The sequence below is a fragment of the Polyodon spathula genome, chromosome 25, assembly GCF_017654505.1.
Source record: "Polyodon spathula isolate WHYD16114869_AA chromosome 25, ASM1765450v1, whole genome shotgun sequence".
Lineage (NCBI taxonomy): Eukaryota > Metazoa > Chordata > Actinopteri > Acipenseriformes > Polyodontidae > Polyodon > Polyodon spathula.
Genome location: NC_054558.1, coordinates 3,720,256 through 3,742,079, shown reverse-complemented (window position 1 = coordinate 3,742,079; position 21,824 = coordinate 3,720,256). Strand labels below are relative to the sequence as shown.

The 21,824-nt window shown below is 40.6% G+C and overlaps 1 protein-coding gene across 1 annotated transcript in view; it reads right to left on the bottom strand.

Annotated features, from left to right (window-relative positions):
• The window catches only part of grm4 (glutamate receptor, metabotropic 4), a 116,284-nt gene that overhangs the window by 13,099 nt on the left and 81,361 nt on the right, over window positions 1-21,824 (bottom strand). Inside the window, exons 4-8 of the mRNA XM_041228958.1 lie at window positions 19,143-19,278; window positions 17,199-17,353; window positions 16,550-16,690; window positions 8,384-8,584; window positions 755-891 (exon numbers count right to left, since the gene is read on the bottom strand). Of these exons, the coding sequence (XP_041084892.1) occupies window positions 755-891; window positions 8,384-8,584; window positions 16,550-16,690; window positions 17,199-17,353; window positions 19,143-19,278 (770 nt within the window). The remainder of the gene's footprint in view (window positions 1-754; window positions 892-8,383; window positions 8,585-16,549; window positions 16,691-17,198; window positions 17,354-19,142; window positions 19,279-21,824) is intronic.

Sequence of the window (21,824 nt, the reverse complement as noted above, 5' to 3'; positions counted from 1 at the left end):
AGACCTTGCCTGGTTCGTACAAAATACATCCCTTCCATTGAGTTTCCAACAATGCAATCCAATAATAGCAGTTCACACAGAGCGAAGAGTTGCAATCACAAAGTGCAGTACAGTACTACTCTGGAAATAACAATACTTCATCGCCTCCAGCAGACCTTGCCTGGTTCGTGGGAACTTTATATGAAAGGTTAACTAGGTCTAGCCTGGTAGCTTAACTCCCTTCAGTCCTGTAGTTATATAGTGTATACTCTACTCCATATCCCAAAGCTTGGTTCACCATATCTCAATCCCTCTGTCCTCAGGCTTAATGAAACATCACCTTATGGAAACTCCTGCTTTTAATTCCCCTGACATAATCCTAGAGACAGCTGTACTAAAGGCTATCAAGCCACAGTGCCTCTACTTTATCCTTATTCATAGCTTTCATTGTATGTAAATATGGGACTATTTCAATATGATTTTGTCATGATTGGGTAAATCACTATACCTGTATATCAAATATATTTTTACAGTAGTAAAATATATTTTATATATATCATATATATTTCATATGGGATCTGTAACATTTTTGTAACACTTTAAGTGTCTCTAATTACTGTGTATTATATAGTAGCTACATAATAAATAGCTGTGTACTTACACATAATCCAGATGTTATTATGCAAAGTACTTAGCGTGTAAATGATTTTGGAAACATGCAGTATGATGTATAGTACATTGGGATGGATTCAATGGAGCTGTAGATGAGACTTACATTTAAATGCAGATGGTTGGTCCACTGCCCGATGACTTTGTACTCTGCGGTGTTGTTCTTGATCTGATACTGGTAGATATTGTAGCGTCCCGGGGCATCGCCGTTTTCATTAAACAGCACTGGGTTTCCAGCAATGCCTGAAACACAGAAACACAGACACAACCCTAAGACTAAGATGACTCACTCGCCACCGACTCCCACAGTCTTCTTTCTTATAAAGATGAATTAGAGGCAAAGATCACTGGCTGACGCACTTGAGAGGGTAAGAAATTCTCCGGACTGGGGTTTAGTGGCAGCTATAGTCTCAACCAGTACAACACACTGCTTTAAAGATGTATTGACCAAAGTTTGTCTTGCCTATCGTTAGCATAAGATGAATTATGTTCTTATAAATCTCTTCAGCCTAGAAAAAAAGGGAAAGAGGGCACTTGAGTGATGTCTTTAAAATGGTAAAGTAAACCCAAGACACCACTTTAAATTCAGAGGACATAAAAGTGGAAGACGACTAAAAGTAGGTTTAAAGCAGAAGGAAAGTAGCAATTTTATACACAGAGAGTTATAAACGTATGGGGTAGCCTACCAGGTGAAGTACTCAGATCTACAACACTGGGGACCTGTCAAATAAGACTAGATTCTGTGCTTTTAAATAAGTTTTCCCCAGTAGGGGTAAATTAGGGTGCTAACATGGGACGAGCCTTGATTGGCTGAATTTCTCGTTCTCAAACTTTCTTATGTTCTTGTAAGAACAGTCTCACAAGTCTGTATGCATTTTACTGGCGAACACATGCAACACCCTTGCTCTTTTTCACAAGAGTCTTAGGGGAAAAAAGTAGAGCCCTGCTTATGACTTTCATGCTGCACAGTGCTTGCTTACACCATTCTAGGGTGTTGCTTGAGCGTTGGCATAGGGGAATAGCGCCCATCTACTGACCTGAGCTTCTGAGAACTGACTACACCAGAATCCCTGTTTGTATGGCTGCAGGCTTGCCTGTGCGGCAGCATTTAAAAAAAAAAAAAACAGCAAGAGCAAAATCTAGGGAATTTGCAAAATTAGAACCCTCTCCGAGAGAGTGAGAGAGAGATTTAAAATGCGTTCCACGAGAAGAGCAGATTATAACAAGCCTGTGCTGTGCAGTGTGTTACTTATATATATATATATATATATATATATATATATATATATATATATATATATATATATATATATATATATATATATACATTATTTTAAATCGGGCTGCCAAACACCTTTTTGTTTTACTCCAGGCTTTTCAAACGCTTTCACCCGATCTGAATAATGGCAGCTAACAGCCGCGGGTTATAAAATGGGTTTGTTACTAAGCTATTAATGAGAGGAGAAAATGGATGTTGACAGCCATGTGGGATGTGCTCCTTCACAAAGCGAGCGCTGTCTGATGTTGCTCTGATTTAATTTCACAGTCTTTAGTTCTGCTTGCTGTTCTTATACAGGTGGCCCCCAAAGTCCTCTATTCGACAGCCGGTTAACAAGAACCCAGAGTATAATTAAAGGAGCCCGTCTCTCCCTCTCTACCACTGTTGACTGTCGGGGTGCCACAGCTCTGTGCATGGGGGTACCACACAGGCATCAGGCTGACGAGGACAAGAATGAGGATCCATGCACCAGGATTAAATTCATTTCACTCATCAAGAGCAAACGCATTTCGACAGGCATTCAAGGTGTTAATTTAGTGTTTGATGAAGAAAAAAAAATAGGTATCCAGAATTTCTTCTCACTTGAACGAATACTGCATCTGCTCCCCGCTCTGCCTTTAGAAACTCTTTCAAGTTTGACACCATTGGCAGAAAAGGATTCTAAGGGAAATGTCTATCACTTTAAACACTATAAGTGGATTCTTCATGGTCAGGGAAAGCTCAAACCCTTAACAGCAGCATATATGTGAAAGGGGACTTTCTCCAATACATGTGACATTGTTAAATCATGGATTAGTGTATGTGGGATGTGGGGTGGGGGGGTCTAACAGAAACCCATGAAGATAACAGCACAAAACAAGTGAATGTGCTTCAGTCACTGTGCGTGGTTCTAGCTTTTATAGCAGTCGTGTGTGATTCACTTTTCACTTCGAGAATAAATAGTAGGAATGGCTGCAGGCTTCCTATTTAATGATGCAGTTAGTGAAGGATTTTCTCGCCTCAACCCTTTCGCTGTGACCTGTGCAGTAAACTGTATTAATGGAACTTGAGCTAGTGTAGTGATCTACCAAACAGAATGCTGATGAGGAAGGCTTAGGATCTAAAAGACCTGAATTTATTAAATGTGACATTGCTTTGACCCATCCGTTTGTTCTTTCTGTGGCGCTCTGGAGTTACAAATTTGTATTCTTCTTTAAAAGAGTAGCATGCCTAACCCCACTCAAACGTGTATGAAGGTGCGTACGTGAAAACTGCATGATTCAGCTCATTTGCAAAGCATTTCCTCAATATTTTCTGGCAGTGTCACAGCCAGCAGGGCATAGTAAAACCCCTGATCACCCTACTCTTGCATGATTTCTTGCTGGACCCATTATTACTGTCCCTTTATCTGAAAGCAATGCCATGCTGTCACACACAGTCCATCCCCAGCAATCTAAAATAAGTCAGCATGCCAAGTTCATTGAAGGAACATCACAAAGAATGTGCAGGAGATTTAAATATCTTCCCAGCTTGTGTCACTAGAGCCAAAGAACGCCCCATCTTCAAACATATTCTCATGAATTTACCTGACATCGGGTCACTTTAAGCTCACAGTATTTTTTACACAGCAATTTGGGGTGACACATGAGTCCAAAACCATGACTTTAACCATCTAAACAACTACAGATTTTACAAGCACCTACATTGATTCTGCTGGTGTTGTCTCACCCTCAAAAGTGTTTTATTAACACCTTTACCATTACATACAATCGATGTACAGTAGGAAGAGGTAAACAAGCTTACATACATACATTACACTCTCATTAAAATTTCAAAGCAAATTTGGGAATTTTGACTACAAGCGATGGCCAAAAAATTAAAGAATTAGAGTGATGGGAAGAGAGCGAGTAATAGAGGGAGAGACAGAGAGAGAGAGAGAGGGGGGGTGGGGGGAGGGGGAGAGGGAGAGAGAGAGGGGGGGGAGAGAGAGGGAGAGAGAGGGAGGGAGAGGGGAGAGAGAAAGAGAGTGTGTGGGTGTAACCGTGCACATGTGTTTGTGGGGTGGGTGGGCTGTTTAATTGTGTGTATGTGTGGGTGCATTTTTTATTTAAAATAATCTGTTTAATGTGTGAACCTGTGGGTGGTTAATTCATTTTTTATTTAAAATAATCTGACCATTAGAACCTACAGTCTAATGTGGTATTTACAATATAATCGTAAATCTCGAAAAACTACTCGCTTCTAAATCTTTTGTAGTCATTTTTTTATTATTACTTTAGTATAAATACATGTTAATTTTAAGTCATATGTTGTTTTTTTCTGACTTTATGTGAACGAAAAGACACACATTTGCCTGTTTTCCCATTGGAAATAGTGATATTTTGAAATATCACTGTCCTGGTCACAAAAGCAAAGTCTGTGGAGAAAAATAGCCATTTTCTATACTTTTGAGGCATAAGCAATTAGGAAATAACACTTACTACCCAGGAACAAAAATTGTGTTACATAGTGTTATTATAGATTCCTAGCCAGCTTACGAGATTCACCGTGCGTGCGTGCGTGTGTGTGTGTGTGTGTGTGTGTGTGTGTGTGTGTGTGTGTGTGTGTGTGTGTGCACCTGTTCCTGCTACTCTAGGTTTGTATCAGTAAGTTTCCCAGGCTAGCTGCACCCTGTCATTAATTCTTTCCCCTGGCATTTCTGTGCAGAAGATAATTGTTTGAAGCACTGCAAAATCATCTTTTTTTTTTTTTAGCAAATGGGCAGTTTTAATAATTATCATGGAAGCGTTTCCAGAATAAGCCTCGATAATTTGATTGGCTCTGTGCAAACACTGATAACACCAGCGTGTTAAATTCCGAGTGGCACTTGTGAGAGCTGATAATTTGATTGGCACAGGTCAAGGCTGGTACATTAATTGCTGTGTCAGAATCCTGGATGTTCAATTAAAATCGCGTTGCTTTCTTCTTCGTACTGCCGTTGTCTCAGAGGGTTATAATGAATTTTTTTTTTCCTCATCTCACTTGTTTTCACATCAGTTGATAAAGTGTTGAAGAAAATGGTAGAAGTACAAAAATGCACAGTAAGGCAACATGTTCTGAAGGACAAACCATAGCAGTAGGGCAGAGTATCCTGTTTTTACAGTTCTATTATAAATATAAAATACAGATCTGTTCCTGACACGGGGGGGGGGGGGGGGGGGGGGAATAGGAGTTAATCTGAACAACAAGGGAGTATTTCAGAATTCTCATATCTTTAGAAATAGAACAACAAATCTCAAGTAAATGAATTGTTTTTTGCAGTCGGCCACAGTGAAGTGTGTAGTAAAGCTTGTATTTGAAAGCCTGCTGCTATCTGTACTAATTCCACAGGGCTCTACCGAAACCCACAGTACCTTTCACGTGTGCATATGCCTTACAGTAAGGATGTGTGTCTGTATAGACTTGAGGTAAAACAAAAAAAAAAGAAACTGAAATAAACCCTGAACCCCAAAAAGATACATCTTTAAACATGTTCCTACTTGCATAGAGCTATTAATGACAGTGCTGTGTCATATCTGTGTGTGTAGATATACATTCTTTATTTTTATATAGCGCCTTTCATAGTGGACCACCATCACAAAGCGCTTTACAAGATACAAGACCAAGGTGTGTGTACTGTGCATCAGTTGGAGAACTAAGTATACTTTTTGATTATGCCGCTACCTACCACAGCACGGCTAAGTTTGTTAATCTTTATCTTTTTTACCTGTTTCACTGTCACTGTCACTCCACTCCGCTCTGCTCTGCTCTGCTCCGCTCCGCTCCACTCCACTCCACTCCACTCCACTCCTGTCTTTCTCCTTCTTACTCCCCACCCAGAGCTACAAAATGGCGGCTTTTTATACCAACCCCTAATTGCTTAACCCTTAATTGTGTTTCCTTACCTTGTTACAATGTTACCTTGCCTCAGGTACCAGTCTGCGCTTCCTGATTTTAGCAGACCGAGGACACCTAGTGGTCAGTCTGCTGGTACTGCAGTCTATTTAGTTTCCTCCAGGAACAGAGCTTTGGATAACCTCAGGCTAACATAACTTCCTTCCTAACTTCCTACCCACTTTACCACTATATATATATATATATATATATATATATATATATATATATATATATATATATATATATATTGGTTAGACAGGCTTTGCAAACGCTGCACTCCACTCCAGTAACTTTTGAGGGGGAACCTTTTTAAAAACAAGACATTTCATCTCAGGGGTTTATCTCCTGTGAAGGATTATCAATAAATGAATAACTTTCCACCCACCACACATCATCCCTGCATACATACTTGCCAAAGAAGATTAACAGGGAACCCATCATTTGGATGTTCTATAGATAGATACAATATACAGCAGTTTCCACCTCATTGGCTAAGCAGCCCTTCCAAGATAACCACCCACCTTCCCCAGTCATTAGCACCTATTAGAAACCCAGGCAGCAGGGGCAGTGCACCGGGATAAGAGTAACAGTGGAATAACCTTGTGTTCTCTGTATGCCTAATTACACCTATTGAAAAAATGCAAACCCTTTATGTCGATCTGAATCATTTCAAGCTAGCTATAATTACTGGAATTAGCACTGGAACAAGGAACCCAGCATGAACTGTAAGCAATACAAAGAGAAAAACTGTTACATGGGCATCCTTGTCAGTCAAAGATCATGAAGTGTTTTCTCCGAGGGCATTTGTTGCTGGAGAATTGAAAAAGTTAGCTGCAGGAAGAAAGAAAAAAAAACAAAGTTGTCAGCCGCCATAGCAACTTGGATTCTGTCCTCAACCTGAAATGAAATTGGATGGGTGACCCCCGAGGAAATCTGGCGCTGCAGTGAATTCAGTGCAGGTGTTAAGGGATTAGTAGGGGCATTCCTCCTCTGGGTCAGAACTCAGCCAATGACCCAAGTTGCAATTTTGATGAGCTGCCATTGCAGAACCGATATGGTATTACAGCACTATGCAGCTGTAAGCACTATTTGGCGGCTGACAAATACCTAAGTGAAGCAGACAAATGTAGGTAAGGCTTTACATGAAGTGCCTCTAGTTACTGTGTATTTAGTTGGTAGTTGCATAGTAAATACATGTGTACTTACACATAATTGCAATGTTATTAAAGTACACAATTGTATCAGAAAAAAAGGCTAGGAAGAGGGTTAGGGTTATACTGTATCATGCTAACAAATTTACACATTAAGTGCATTGTAACTATGCACAATAACATTGCCGCTCCCAGAAATTGCACAAGACAATGGTAATTGACAGTTTAAAGACCTATATGTTTTATACTATGCTTTTCCAAGCTGTAAATGTTGAAGAAAGCTGCCTTTAATAACAGATTGCCATTTTGCATTAATCTTGCTGACAGCAAGGTTCAAAGAAAAACATGAGTAAAGACGAGCCTTACCCTCAGTATATCAACAGCTAAAAACAATTGCGTTGTGCTTCTGAATGTACTTAAAATTATGTTATCAGAAATGTGTCTCAAAAATAGCTACACTTTCGCTGGACTGGCAGTTTGTTTAAAAACAAATTTCAAAAGTGGCGGCATCAGATTCTCTCTTTCATCTTGCTCACAATGGGTGAAGATCTGTTGTATTAAAGTCTAAAACTCCCTTTCTCATCAATAGCCAGGAGCAGCAAGAGCACAAGATTAAAATTATATGCAGGGTGCCTTCACATTAAGGGTCAAGACCTCCCTGTGACTGCTGCTGAAATTGACAAAGAAGCTCTCGATCTGTGAGGCATCTACTGTCACTTCTTTAAAACAGCAGCGTATTTGTAAGCCTTACATTCTGGAACCACTTTGACGCCTGGACTGTGGTTGATGTTTAATTAAAGTGCCACTATCCCTGTAGGAGGAAAAGGAAAACCCTTCAACCATGATTGAGTTGATAGTGTCTCTTCTAGTATGAGAGTATGGGTCTTATCATGAGGATCGTGAAGTATCAGTTAACACAGTAAGATGATCTTCTGATACCATGGGGACAACTGTAAGTATATATCAGCTTTTTATTTGGTTCTGATATTACCCACCTTCCACTAGCCAGTCGACTGATTCCGGTGCATGAGGCATAATGTGTAAATCTTTTTGCACGATATAACCCTTTTCTGATACAATTGTGCAGCTGCATATATCGTGCAAAAAAAAAAAAAAGATTTGCACATTAAGTACATTGCAATGATGCATAATAGCATTCATTGATGAAATCTGAATACATTAAGCAGCTGACAGATGTCAAGTCTGTCTGTTTCAATGTCTTGTGGGTTAGGTGGGTTAGGTACACACCTGTTTCTTTTGTGCTGTACTGTAGCCATGGCCACCAACAATCCTAGCCACATCCTGCGTACCTTTCTTAAAGGAGGATAGATTTGGTAAAGCTAAAATTGTGTTCTATTCATTATCAAGAAAACGTATTTAACAGAAGCAGACAATGCCCGCTACCACTCACCCGTGATGTTGACATCTCGGATGAACTTGAGCAGCATGGTGCCGTTGATGGGGTTCATCTTGGGGCAGAGTCCCACTTTGCCCGGGCACAGCAGCGTGTGCATGTTGTGAAGGGCATGCGCCATGGCGTAGACCGCGTCGATCACGAACTGCACCTTGCCCTCCTGCTCGTACGATGAGTCCTTGCCAATCCGCTCGTGGTCTGCCAAGGGGTGAGAACATCACAGGTCAGGAGCAATTTACAAACCAGTTGTTTCTTAAAATACATCTATATACAGGCAGTAAGTTCAGAAATCAGTACACTGTGTATCTGTGACTGTTGCATGACATTTCTACTACCCATTTTAAAAAATGTGGTAAGCTGTTTAACAGTTACCAAATGCGTTAAACGTGGTTGACACCAATTTCTATCTCGAACAAAGCATGGAATAAATACATTTCAGAAGAGATATAAGTGCAGAGAAATATGAATATTTTGCCTACTGGCTGTATTCTCCTACTTTCACCAGAGATACCGTATAATCCCTTTATTTATCTACGCTGAAGATTCTACAGCATTCATTTAAATGAATGTAACTTTATAGACATTAGGTTTATACATTAAGTAATGGGAGAGAGAGCAAGAGAGATAGAGAGAGATTGAGTCAGAAGAAGAATAGACTAATAATATTTCTCATAACTAATGTAATTAATTATGACAGGTGTATATTAATCATGACCAAGGTTGTTCTAATGGTTTTAAAACAAGTTAATTACAAAGCAAGGTTTCAATTAACACCTCGCTCCAGCAATTAGGAGGTGTCTATCAGCCGACAGGCCCTTTGTAAGGCTGTGTGGATTTCAGGGACTCTTTCCACTGAGTTCAGAGGTGCTTTTGACAGGATGAGCTACCTGCATACATTACAGTATCATATATAACTTTAAAAAGTATCATAAAAACTTATCGCTGTATAAAAGACTCTTCCTGATAGTACCTCTCTACTGCGTATTGTATTTAACATGTATGCTAACATCTCCACTCTGCATGGAACCAATATTCCCCCCTCTACTACATAAAGGGGAATTGTAATGCAAAAGGCTTTAGGCTCACAAAAATACTTTTTGTTACTGTTTTTCCTTTTGTTATTTTTGCGCCCGAACGCTTTGCATTCTGAGATGATTCACCCTGCCGGCGTTCCCCGGTGTGACTGTCTGTCAATGATATGACGGGACAGCGGCGCCAGAAAGATTTTTTTAGTTCTCTATCGCCTCAGATTTGAGCCCACAGTGTACATTTTTTAACTTATACATTCAATGCCTACAGTTTAAATCATTGAGCTAATCACAATTATAATGTGACGGACTGCAAACTTCAAATCATGTTGAGTTAAAAATCTTAGCCTCAACCTTTGAATTTTTGCAGGGGAAAGCATGTTTTCTGTAAATCAAAATTGACACATTGTGCATCATCCCCCCTCCCCCAAAGACCCATACATATTTAAACGTATTTTTGACATCTCTCTCAACAGACGAAGATTAATAATACCCAGCCACCAAGAGTGGCCTATCTTAGTATATGTGACAGAAATGATGAACGCATTACACTGGGCATATTCTCCAGTAGGCCTGTCCCAACTATTTAGATTTCTACCTTCCCTAGAGGGGGGTTTGGAATACTTAATGAAAACCAAATATTTTTTTGGGACATGGGGAAAAAGCAGAGCACTGAAATTAAAAAGACGACTGCTAGCAGAATAACTTCGTACAACTTACCCGTCTTTCACATTCATTGTCTATGAGGGTTTGAGCAGTTTTGAAAGCAATACCAAGCATGCATTTTCATTTTTGAAAACGGTCTTAAAGAAAGTTCTCAGCTTTCTTGCCTCTCAGTTTGCTACTGCCCCACCACCACTTTGTCGTTTTACCTCGACAGCGTTTTCAGAGGTCAAAGCAAGCTGCTGGCTGTACAGCATGTCAGTCAATAGAGGAAGCAGCTGGTTGATTGACTAATGGAAAGAAGACGTTGAAATGACCTCTGAAGCACAAGACTAACTGAAACCTCGGGTATTATCAGAAATCATGAATTAAAGTGAACGCGTTTCCTATAACGGGTTTCTTTCAAAACTGCACATTTCAGACAAATATAGCGATGGAAGTGCACTGCAGCCAAGACTGATGGAATTATTGTATTCATAGTGGAATTTTCACATTCCAAGTCACATTAGCATGTAAAAGCAATGTGAAAAGGTCCCACTGGTTGGATAATGAATCTGGTTGCAAGTGTAACCCCAGGAGACCCATGAAGTGAAATTCCATCGACAGCCCAGGAGGGTTTGAAGGAACGACGGCAACAAAATACACACTCTCACGCAACCACGCTCCCTGGCCTTTGCAATGATATTAATCCTTATTAATCTCGCTTGGATTTCCGAGCAGCACCGGGAAGGTGTTCTCTTCAAATCTCTGATCATCTCCACATCAAAGATCTGGAGCTGACAGCTCTGCACACTCTGCTACCCCAGCAGCAGCTTGGGCCGGGTGGTTTGATGAGATAAAGAGGAGATCTGGAGGGGTTCGGGGGGGGGAGGCAACTGACGCATGGCACCCAGAGGGGCTCGGATGACAATTAAACGAAAAAGGACAACCTGTCACCTCTTGAGAAAGGACGTGACCATTTTGAATAAAAGTTATACAGATTTGTTTCTATATAGAGGTTCAGGTTTATAATAAAAATTCTGACATATTATATGTTTTCTCTCTCTCTCTCAATTGCAGTTTTTATGGTAGCGTTTTTTTTTTTTTTGCAGACCTAAGGACGGCAAAACAGTTTAAAGCTACATTAACTGCAGTTGTTTTCCATATGAACCTTGATAAGCACTAGCATAGGGCTACAGGTTAATTTGTTAGGATTGCAAGAAGAAATATAACCTCACTGACGCAGAACCCATAGAAGACAATTAAAATGGAATAACCTTCACCTTAAACCAGAGCTGATAGAGTCATATTTATTTAGCCACAATGAACCCCAAACCGGTGGGGTCATATTGCCACCTGGGAACACTTTAAGCTGACGGGACCATTTCAGTGTGTGATATTCTCAGCAGACATGTCCATCAGAGCGTATTTTTGTGCATGTGTGTGTGCGTGTGTGTGTGATTCTACCCGTGCATCTCAAGTGGCATTTAATGTATTAGATAACCATGTTTGCTCATTTCCCCTTCACCCTGTCTGGGGTGTTATTACTATTTTTCTTTGGGGTTGGCACAATGTGTGCGTAGTTTGGTAGTATCTGAGAATTGAGGGAAATTACACAGCATGCTCAAGTGATGCAGGGCTGAACAGTAAAAATGAAAACCCTTGTGTCGTATACCGAGGGTCCGCAGCCTCAAAAGACCCCACCCCCCTGCCTGCCCTTCTCTGTATGTCTGCGGATTTAATGACTGATTTAAAGGCAAGATACATTTTTATAAGAACATAAGAACATAAGAAAGTTTACAAACGAGAGGAGGCCATTCGGCCCATCTTGTTCGTTTGGTTGTTAGTAGCTTATTGATCCCAAAATCTCATCAAGCAGCTTCTTGAAGGATCCCAGGGTGTCAGCTTCAACAACATTACTGGGGAGTTGATTCCAGACCCTCACAATTCTCTGTGTAAAGAAGTGCCTCCTATTTTCTGTTCTGAATGCCCCTTTGTCTAAACTCCATTTGTGACCCCTGGTCCTTGTTTCTTTCTGAGGAAAGAGAAGCAGGTCTGAAATAAGAAGGAAGAATGCAGAATTACTCAATCTAGAAGCACCGAGCTTTACTGCTGCTGTATTAGCTTTACTGCAGCTCTCCGTTTTCAATTTGCTGGCTCTTGTGATCCCAATGGTGACTGCTCTGTTAAATTTACATTACCTAATTCACTGCATTGAATTTGCAGGCTGTAGCACTGTTTATTGTTTGCTCAGATCCCCTAGTTCTATGTAGTATATTGCATTTGTTGTATATACATACAGTGTGTGTGTGTGTGTGTGTGTGTGTGTGTGTGTGTATATATATATAGGTAAACCTCAGTGAATAACTTATTAACATCATTGGGTATTAAAAGCACATCACAACAGTTTACAGTTACATTTCCCTGATGCTCCATTGTCTAGTTCTTTAGAAAGAGCTCCCTGACTAAATATTTTAACGACTGGAAAGGTCCAATTCGAACATTGCATCACTGCTGTAACCCACTTATTGATCAGGACTGAAGATCAACCTCTGTTTCCACTGTCAAGTCAGTCACCTCTGTTTAGCTGCTGAACGTATGCAATTAGTTTTTCCAAGCTGCTGAGCCCTGGAGATCACCCTGTGTAGTCTCTGCCTGCATGATGAGGTGAGCTATCCCCATCCAATCATCCTCCCTAACACAGCACAAATGCCAGTGCAGAACTCCCTTCGGCGCCCCAGCCCAGGCAATATGATTCAAACCACCCACACATGACTCACCCTGTACTCCCCACAAGCAAGTCACTGATGACCAAAAGCTATACCAGCCTCGCTATGCTGGAGCTTCACAATACCCCTGGTCCAACTGGTATACAAAACAGGTATACATTGCAGCGCTCTGCAGTGTTGCTCCAGAGAGACTGTAGCTCATCTCCTCCCTCGGTCTAATTCATTACAGCTGTCAGACAGCTCTGTTCACTATTAATAAAGCTCATCCCAGACGACAGGAATTGCAGATAAAATAGAATCTGCTCTGCCCGTTCTCCTGTGTAATCCAGGACAGCTTCGAAGCACACCTGTGTAAACAGGCATCTCGTTTCTCTTTCAGATAAAGCTAAGCTCAGGCAGGTCTTAATGACGGAGAAGTTAGCGAAATAACTGTGCGGTACTGGAGTGTGAAGCAAGTCGGCCCCACTTTCTTCTAGGTGGCATATGTGTCTCACCTAGTCTGTCACCAGTACAATAAAATATAGTATGTGCAGGGATGGAAATAAGACTCCTAGTGCATAGCAGTTTCACCCTTTCCAGATTTTACTACAAGCTTGATTAGCTATAGGTAACAGGCTCAGGTGTGTTTTAATAAGCTCACAGTAAAACCAGGAATGGCTCATACCACTATGAGATGGGAGTCTTATTTCCATCCCTGCTGTGTTTCTATTTCATAAGCAATGTATATTTGTTTATTAACCATGCACAAGTCTTCTGTTTTTACATTTCAGTTACTTGTAGCAACTGAAAATGTTTGCAAGAGATCAAACTCATGTGCAATTGTTTTATTCTAGTGTGGATTTATCTGTAAATCAGTCAAAGGTAATTGGTTAGAGGATTTCAGTGCTGTTTTCTTCTTCTAGAGCTCCCTAGAGGGATGTTTACAGACAGAGGAATTCCTCCCAGGAGAAGGACTGCAAAGAAAAACAAGCCAATAAATACATGCCCCTGTAGAAATCAGACCTGCTGTGCAGAAGCGTCTCATAAAACTGGCTTTATCTTCTATGGGAACATAAATAAAAAAAAATTCTCAAAGTCTGTGCCTCTTAACACGCTGTTGCTGCAATCTACAGGTATGCTTACAAAAACACATACTAACATAGGATGCCTTTTCCATTGATTCTTATTGGAGCGGGTTTAAATACGGACCCTGTGTTCAGTGTGTGTGTAGATGGGGAGCAGGCAGTTTAAATACGGACCCTGTGTTCAGTGTGTGTGTAGCTGCTCCTAGAGCTGATGTTCCCAATGGATTTCTGCATTCTGCATTCTCACCTGAATGAAATTAGACAGCTGGGGCCCTCCCCCAATAAATCAAACACTGACCCCTATTGGCTTCTCTCTCCATTAATCAATATCAATTGCAAGTCTCATTCATTCACCAATAAACTAGATGCCTCTGTCACTCTGCTTCCCCGCACTCCCTCCATGGGCAGAGTTCTGTCCATATCTCTCTCTCTCTCTCTCTCTCTCTCTCTCTCTCTCTCTCTCTCTCTCTCTCTCTCTCTCTCTCTCTCTCTCTCTCTCTCTCTCTCTCTCTCATTCTCAAGCCTCCCAGTCAGAGAGATCAATAGGTCAGGTATGGGTCAGATAAAGGGTCGAAAATGCCCCAAATGCAGCAAGAACTATAACAGAACTGCATAGCTTGCAGTAATAATGTTAAATACAGTGGAGCCCACAACATGTATGCAAACACTTAAATGCATTACTGATGGCATACTCTACTGTAAATAAATAATTCATACACGGACACATTTCTTTTTATGACGTGGACCTGGTAGCATAAATCTAAAGAGAGCTTTGCAATCAACAAAATACCTCAGAAAATCCATCCATCCATCCATTATCATTAACTGCTTAATCCTTTACAGGGTCGCAGTGAGCCGGAGCCTAACCCAGCAGACACAGGGCGCAAGACAGGACTACACCCTGGACGGGACGCCAGTCCATCGCAGGGCACCACACACACACACTCATTCACTCACACACAGGGCAATTTAGAGTGACCAATAAACCTGAACAGCATGTCTTTGGACTGTGGGAGGAAACCGGAGAACCGGGAGAAAACCCACGCGAACACGGGGAGAACATGCAAACTCCACACAGATCATTTCAATATACACACACACACACACACACACACACACACACACACACACACACACACACATATATATATATATATATATATATATATATATATATATATATATATATATATATATATATATATATATATATATATATATATATATAGTTTCTATTAGATGCTGTCCAAAGTGCTGGATAATGGAATGTGATATTCCAGGTAAAAAATAAGTGAGAGAGGGAGTAAGAACCAGCTAGAACACTGTGATCTTTCACATCAGTTTAGTTATATCGTTTCCACAATTAAACTATAAAACATGCAACTATGAATATCGAAACTTTATAACAGTCTGAATAGTATTTGCTGCCACTGCATGAGCAAACCCTGGTGTTCATGTGAATGGAGACTTCCTGGACCCTGAATAAAACTGTGGTTCTGGTTTGCATCTTACTTTTACAACTTTCATTAGCGTGAAAATTGCAAAATTACCTCTGTGCCAAGCAAAATAATCAAACCGTTCTCTGAGCAGCAAGACTTGTGGCAGCGTCTCGGCTGCCCTCATAAAGCCGTCAGCTCCATCAGAACAGACTGTGACAGCCCGGAATTGTCCATTACCACCCATGCATAAATTACCAGACAGCAATTTTACAAGATCGTTAGCAGACGGAATTTACTTCCTGAGTGAATTAGACCATTGCTATTTAATCCAGTGTCCATCAGAATGAGCGATGGCATTTTGATATTTCATTCAATTCATTTATTTCTTTTTTCTTTTTTTTATTTTTTACAGGAATCATGCTCCACTAGAGTCCCAGAACTAATCCCACCGTCTGTCTCCACGTTTTCTCCGGGTTTGTCCACTAACAGTCAGGAAGGGAGAGAGAAACTTAGTTGTTTTATTTTCATTTAGCTGGGGAATAGGAAAGCTACACTTCTTTGCAATCAGCAGCCCTCCTGTTTTGTCGCTAATTATTTTTCAGTTACTTTTGTTGAAGTGCTTGAATGTGTATTGGTGTAATAGCCAAGATGTAACACATGTTAAAAAGGATGCAGGACCTGTGGTGATGTTGGGCTGATAAGAGGTAAGACAATATGTGTCCTGTGTAAAGAAAAAACAGCCCAAGTAAGAGCAAGTGATTCTACTTTCCTCTTTTTTTAACTAACTTGAAATGTGTTAAAAACATTATGATCAGTACTCAGGGTTGCCACCTGTTCCTGGTTTCCCTAGATCGTCCCAGTTTTGAGGAACGCATCCTGGGAATTAAATATGCTATCCCAGGACACCAAATGCCTGTACCATAAATTGAGTTAGATAAATCAGATACAATATTACTGCAACAGATGCACAATATTAATTGGTTGTCAAACCTATAGTAGTTTTTTTGCCAATGTTTGCCAAGGTAGTTTGTGGGGGAGGGATCAAGAAGACTGCTAGACTCCATGTGTATAGGAAAATGGAAGCTGATCTCGAGAGATACATTTTGAGGGCAATGTACCTGATCCTAAGGTGACGAGTCAGAAAATCCAGACTTTAGTGTAATCTGATTTCCAGAGGCAGGGCAGAAGCTTAGTCAGGCATGGTTTCCATGGCTAAGATGATGAGTGCAGGTGGACCATATAATGCCCCAAAGACACTTACTTGTGCACTTCTTGATGCTGGAGCCTTTTCTCAGCGCATGTCGGCTGAGTTTGCAATGGAAATTGTTCTCCCAGAACTCTGCAAACCAGATGTTTCTCCTGTTGTTGTCCAGAGTACGGCTGGAAAAATACCGGTCAAAACCTGCAGATATCAACCAGGTGATATGTGTTTAGAAGTGGTGGTGCTTTAGCTGAGTTTTATACTGTCATAATTGCTCTTTTTTCTGTAAAAATGATGCGCACACAAAGGACTACTATTTGATATTTCTAAATGACAGCATTTATAAATATTTTAGCGAGACAGGCATACTGAGATTCAGTATGTGAAGAGCCCCTAATGCTACTTTGCACATATTGTACACAAAGATGCGTTATGTTCCACTGTGCTATAATAGTGATGCCATGAATTATTTAGTAAGGTCACACTTTCTTTAATTATGTACACCTGTTTCATGTTTAGTTTTTTTACTCTTAGGCTTAAACTAGCTTTTTTCAACTTGAATGAGGACTTAATAAAATAAAAATTGAAAATCTAGGCCATAGACAATGACTCATTTCCACTACTCAAAAGAAACATTTGCCTTATCAGGTTTAACAAAATCTTATTGAAATAAAACAAACAGCACCAAGGTGCCCAAGTGTCGCCTTACCTCTGACAGTCATCCTCTTGGGCAGGATGGTGATAGCACCCTCTGCCACAACTTCCTGGTGCAGCACTGGGGAGATCTTGGAGCCCCAACTGTCAGACCCCACCCACAGGAAGTGACCTGTCTGGTTGGCTTTCTTGGCTGCATCCAGGACCCGCCTGCGAACACAAGAACAGGAAGCCCCCAGCCGTCAAACCGGCTCATCGCTAAGGGTCGCTTATCTTAACTTATTCGTCCATAAGTCAAAACCACTTTACAGTTAAGTCAGGATTGAGGTGTGCACACAGACAGCGGAGAAACACTCTTGAAGCCTGTCCACACTGTGCCCCATTGTGGTCAACGCCACTGTCCCTCAGCACTAAATTCACTAGCGCCAAGAAAAATCCTACAGGTGTTTTTCTCTGTTGTCAAATTCACAAGTAGACGATGCCTCTAAGGTAATTGAGCTCATTAGCAAATGGCTGCAGCTGAGTTACGCCTAGTTGAATCTTGTGAGCAGCATTGTCCTCTGTGCCAATGGTCTAGACTGGAATGTGGAATTCTGAACAGCACAGAATTCTGAACAGGAGTGAGGAGTGCTGACTCTCCTTTATCCACAGGCCATGCGAGCGGTCACTGCCTTGCTTAAAAAGCTAAAGACTCCGATATGAAGTGTTTAGAAACAGGGTGAAATGGAATAAGCTTTCCTAACAAGCTGGGGCCGGTTGTAATAGAAAACTGAAAGTGATTTTAAAACAAACATTGTGCTCTGGTCCCTTGTCAGTAGAAAAGAAGAGAGTTACAAGTTCTAGAATGAAGAGTGGGAGAGCAATAGTAGGAGGAGGGTTTTTTGTTTTCCTTATTTTTCAGCTGCTTCACGTTGTCGGTTCAGCTCAGTCAGCCTTTTGTGCTTCATCCCTGAATGTTCTAGCATTGCTTATTATATTTAATAACATAATTGGCAGGTTACTAAGATGCCAAGTCAGCAAGGGTTCAGTAAATAGTTTTTTTTTCTGGAATTAAACACTTTTCAAAACACAGGAAGGCCAGTTCTTTAAAAGCTCCAACACTTTCCCCAACAGGATTGCTATGGTAATTTTGCAATATCAGTTGTGCTGTACAGGGAATAGCTAGCATTTGCATACTGGTCCCCAACCATATGATGCACAGAACTGCTGTAAAAGTACATGCAGCCCAATGGGATTTGCTATCTTTCACAGAAAGTAGAGGACCAATTTGTTGCAGGTCTACAGTAGTCTTATTATAAAAAGCATGTCACTGAACTGTGCAAGGATTCGCCAGATCTTACACAAGTCAGGTTAGCTAGGGTGAGAAGCTAACTCTCTGTGAGCCTAACAGGGTCAGCCTGAGTCAACCGAAGCCTTGCAGATGTGCTTTCATGTTTAATTCCTACACATAGATGTGTGAAGCTTTAAAAACTAACCCGTCCCCCCCGCCAATGGGAGTACAGGCCTCTGCACATGTTTATACTGCTGGTCCATTTTTGGAAATGTTAGACTAGAATTTTTTCATCCCTAATTACATCAGTCTTAAACTGAAAATGCTCTCCACTGTCAAGCTGAAGCAGATGGAACCCAAATAGAGCCTTTATTTCATACTGGTACTCACAACACAACAGTAATAATGTCATAGCAATGAGAATGGAAAATGATCTGCTATTTAATTACCAGAGTAGAACAACAATCTAACTTCCCAGGCATTCAGAATGTAATTGAAACAGAACATTGGCTCAAAAAGGTTGTCCGATTCTTTTTATATCATTCTGACAGTTCAAATCCGAATTGTTCAGTAGATTCTCTGAATGTGCTGCTACAAATTATTGTCTTCTATTGGATTTTTTAAATTGTTGTGAGTTTTGTTTTGTGCTCATTGAAGTGGAGGACTTTCAACTTCATCTAAAAAAAAAAAGTGCCATATGTATGTGCAGTAGGGAGACGCCCGTCTCACCTGATGTCGTCCTCGTTTGCGAACATGATAACGACCCTGGCGTTGGAGTTCTCCAGCAGCCGTTTGATGACTTTGTCGAACTCTCCGGCTTTGGGCTCCCGCGGGATCTTCACAGACGTGAAGATGCACACACCCCCTGGGGAAGAGAGAGAAAGCAGAAAGAGTCAGACAGAGCCTGTGCAACAGGGTGGAGGCAGGGCAGGAACTGGTGACCACACGCAAGCATCTTAACAACAGCACAAAAGAGAAAAGCACATTCTCATTCACAGTTAGAAAGCTTTTAACAACATCTCATCGACTAATTGCAGCTTATCTTCAGGACTGGGAAAGGAAAAGTACACTTCTCTAAACTACATATAATTGCACAGATAATACACAGTAGTTCCAAACGTTTCGATGTACAAAATAGAAATTGCTAACACCTTTTTTTACATACATTACACTGTATTTCGAATTGCCTGTGGAGGTATATTTGCAATGTACGTTTGACCACATGTGGAATTACAATGACTGTACAGTGTTACATTCAAATAGAGGGCAGCTACCATTGTATAAAGTGGAATCATTTACATATCAAATGGTATCAGAATGATATTAACAAACACACTAAAATAAACTAAAAATACAATACAATAAATACATTATTGACACAATATCCTCAATGCTGAAATGAGTATTTGGATTGATTAAGATTGATATTGTGGATTGATCAATGTGACTCTAATGGTCCTATTAAGAGGGATGTGTGTGCACTGAATCAGACTGCTTGTTGAAACATTTGTAATTAAAGAATACACACTGGTAATACAGTACCACAGCGCCAGTGTACAATAGCTATGCCTAATCCACTGGATTATAATTGTTGGTGAGTTAATGACACAGCTATTACTTCTTCAGGACACAGTTATTATAGGATGTATCTTCTCTGTTAGGCAACCCTATGGCCATAGAAATCATAGTGGTCTGAAGTTGTTTTATGAGGCCCGGATCAGTTCACCGTTCTTAAACCATCCTACCACCCACCTTTTTTTTGACTCCAAATCCATGATTTCAAAATGCAGCAGGGCAGTATTTCATAGATTTGCAAACCCTCGGTATAACACATTCTCTGCAGTGAGCTGGCCACAGGCAGCGAAGCTAAAACATTGATGGGACCATCAATACAGTTTATGGGGCAGTCAATAAGTTAGAAGCGTTTTAACCAAAAAAAAAAAAAAACGTTTGCCTGTTTGTAGGATGGAGGTCTCTGCCCTCCTCACCAGTCACCTTGTTTTTTATATAGAAAGATTGCTGCGTTTCTGTTAGGCTCAGTGGGTTAAGGAAATTGCGTTATCCGTTATTTGACTTTTTCTGAGAATGTGTTTCAAAGGAACATCATTTTTTTTCTCCTGATTCATGAGGGGGCTGAACTTGTCATTCATTTTCATGATCTCTCATTGGCCTGCTGTGAAGACAGTTATTCAGTCATTAACCACTGAGCGACTGGTTTTTAGATACTGAAGGTTCAGATGCTAGCGATTCCAAACGTTAATAGTTATTTGCCCCGCGTTCTTCAAGATCTGCATTCTGCATCCTGTTACCATATCGGTCCTTGTGCTGATGGTCAACTCCATGGTCTGGTCTCTCTCTGCTGGACCTTGAACAGTGAGGTCAACACAGGAAGTAATAGGAAACCAAGAAGTTGCTATTTATTTACCCTTTCGTTCACGTTGGTAATTCATCGTGTTAATGGTACTTGTGCAACTTTAGAAAAACACTTATCTAGAAAATACGCTATCATGGCTTTTCTATGTGTGCAATGGTTATTATAACATCATTTGTGCGTGTGTGGACCGAAGTATCACAGCCCTAATGGGGGGGGGGGGGGGGGGGGGGGGGGGCCAAGCAGAACGCATACAGTCATCTCTCGTGTGTATCGCCACTGAAAAGAAGAACCAATCACATTGTGTAAAACAAGTCAACCGTCCAAACGATATACAGCATATTTGAAATTATATATATATATATATATTATATATATATATATATTTATAAATTCTCCTGACAGACTGTCTCCAGGAGGAAACGTGTTCATTATAAAATATGCAGTCAAGGATTTCCTGCTTGAGCTGGGATCTCTAGTAATTGGAGGTCAAGGGACATTTTTATTTTTTGTATAGTTGGCACTCATAGTTTCTGATAGAGACGAGGCTTATAAAAGAGATACAACATAATAAAGGCTGACAGCTCTCTTGTAGGCCCATGCTGGGTGCTAGCAGGCAGCTCCACGGTCTGAAACAGCTCTGTGTCGTGTCTTATAAGGAACTGAAGAAAGGTTGGTGGCTCAGGTACTGATCTTTGAGCCGAGCAGCGTTGAGTTGCTGTGCACTGCTTTATTTACAAGGGTTGAGGGGAAAATAGATTAGTGTATCAATCTGAAACCAATTGAGCACAGTGTCATCTGACATTGTCTCACACTGTATCACCGCAGGGTTTATTTAGGAGTTCTAAAACTACAGCTGTCTATCTATGTGCATTCAGCATAAATTGAGAAACAATTTTTTTTTTTTTTGTTTAATTTTTTTATAAAATAGTTGAACCTCTCTTTGGCTGTTCTTAAAAACAAGATTCAAATGTACATGAGTCTTAAATAGGACAGTGTAGGAACCAGCACCAAGGTTATGAACTAATATCCCGACGAGT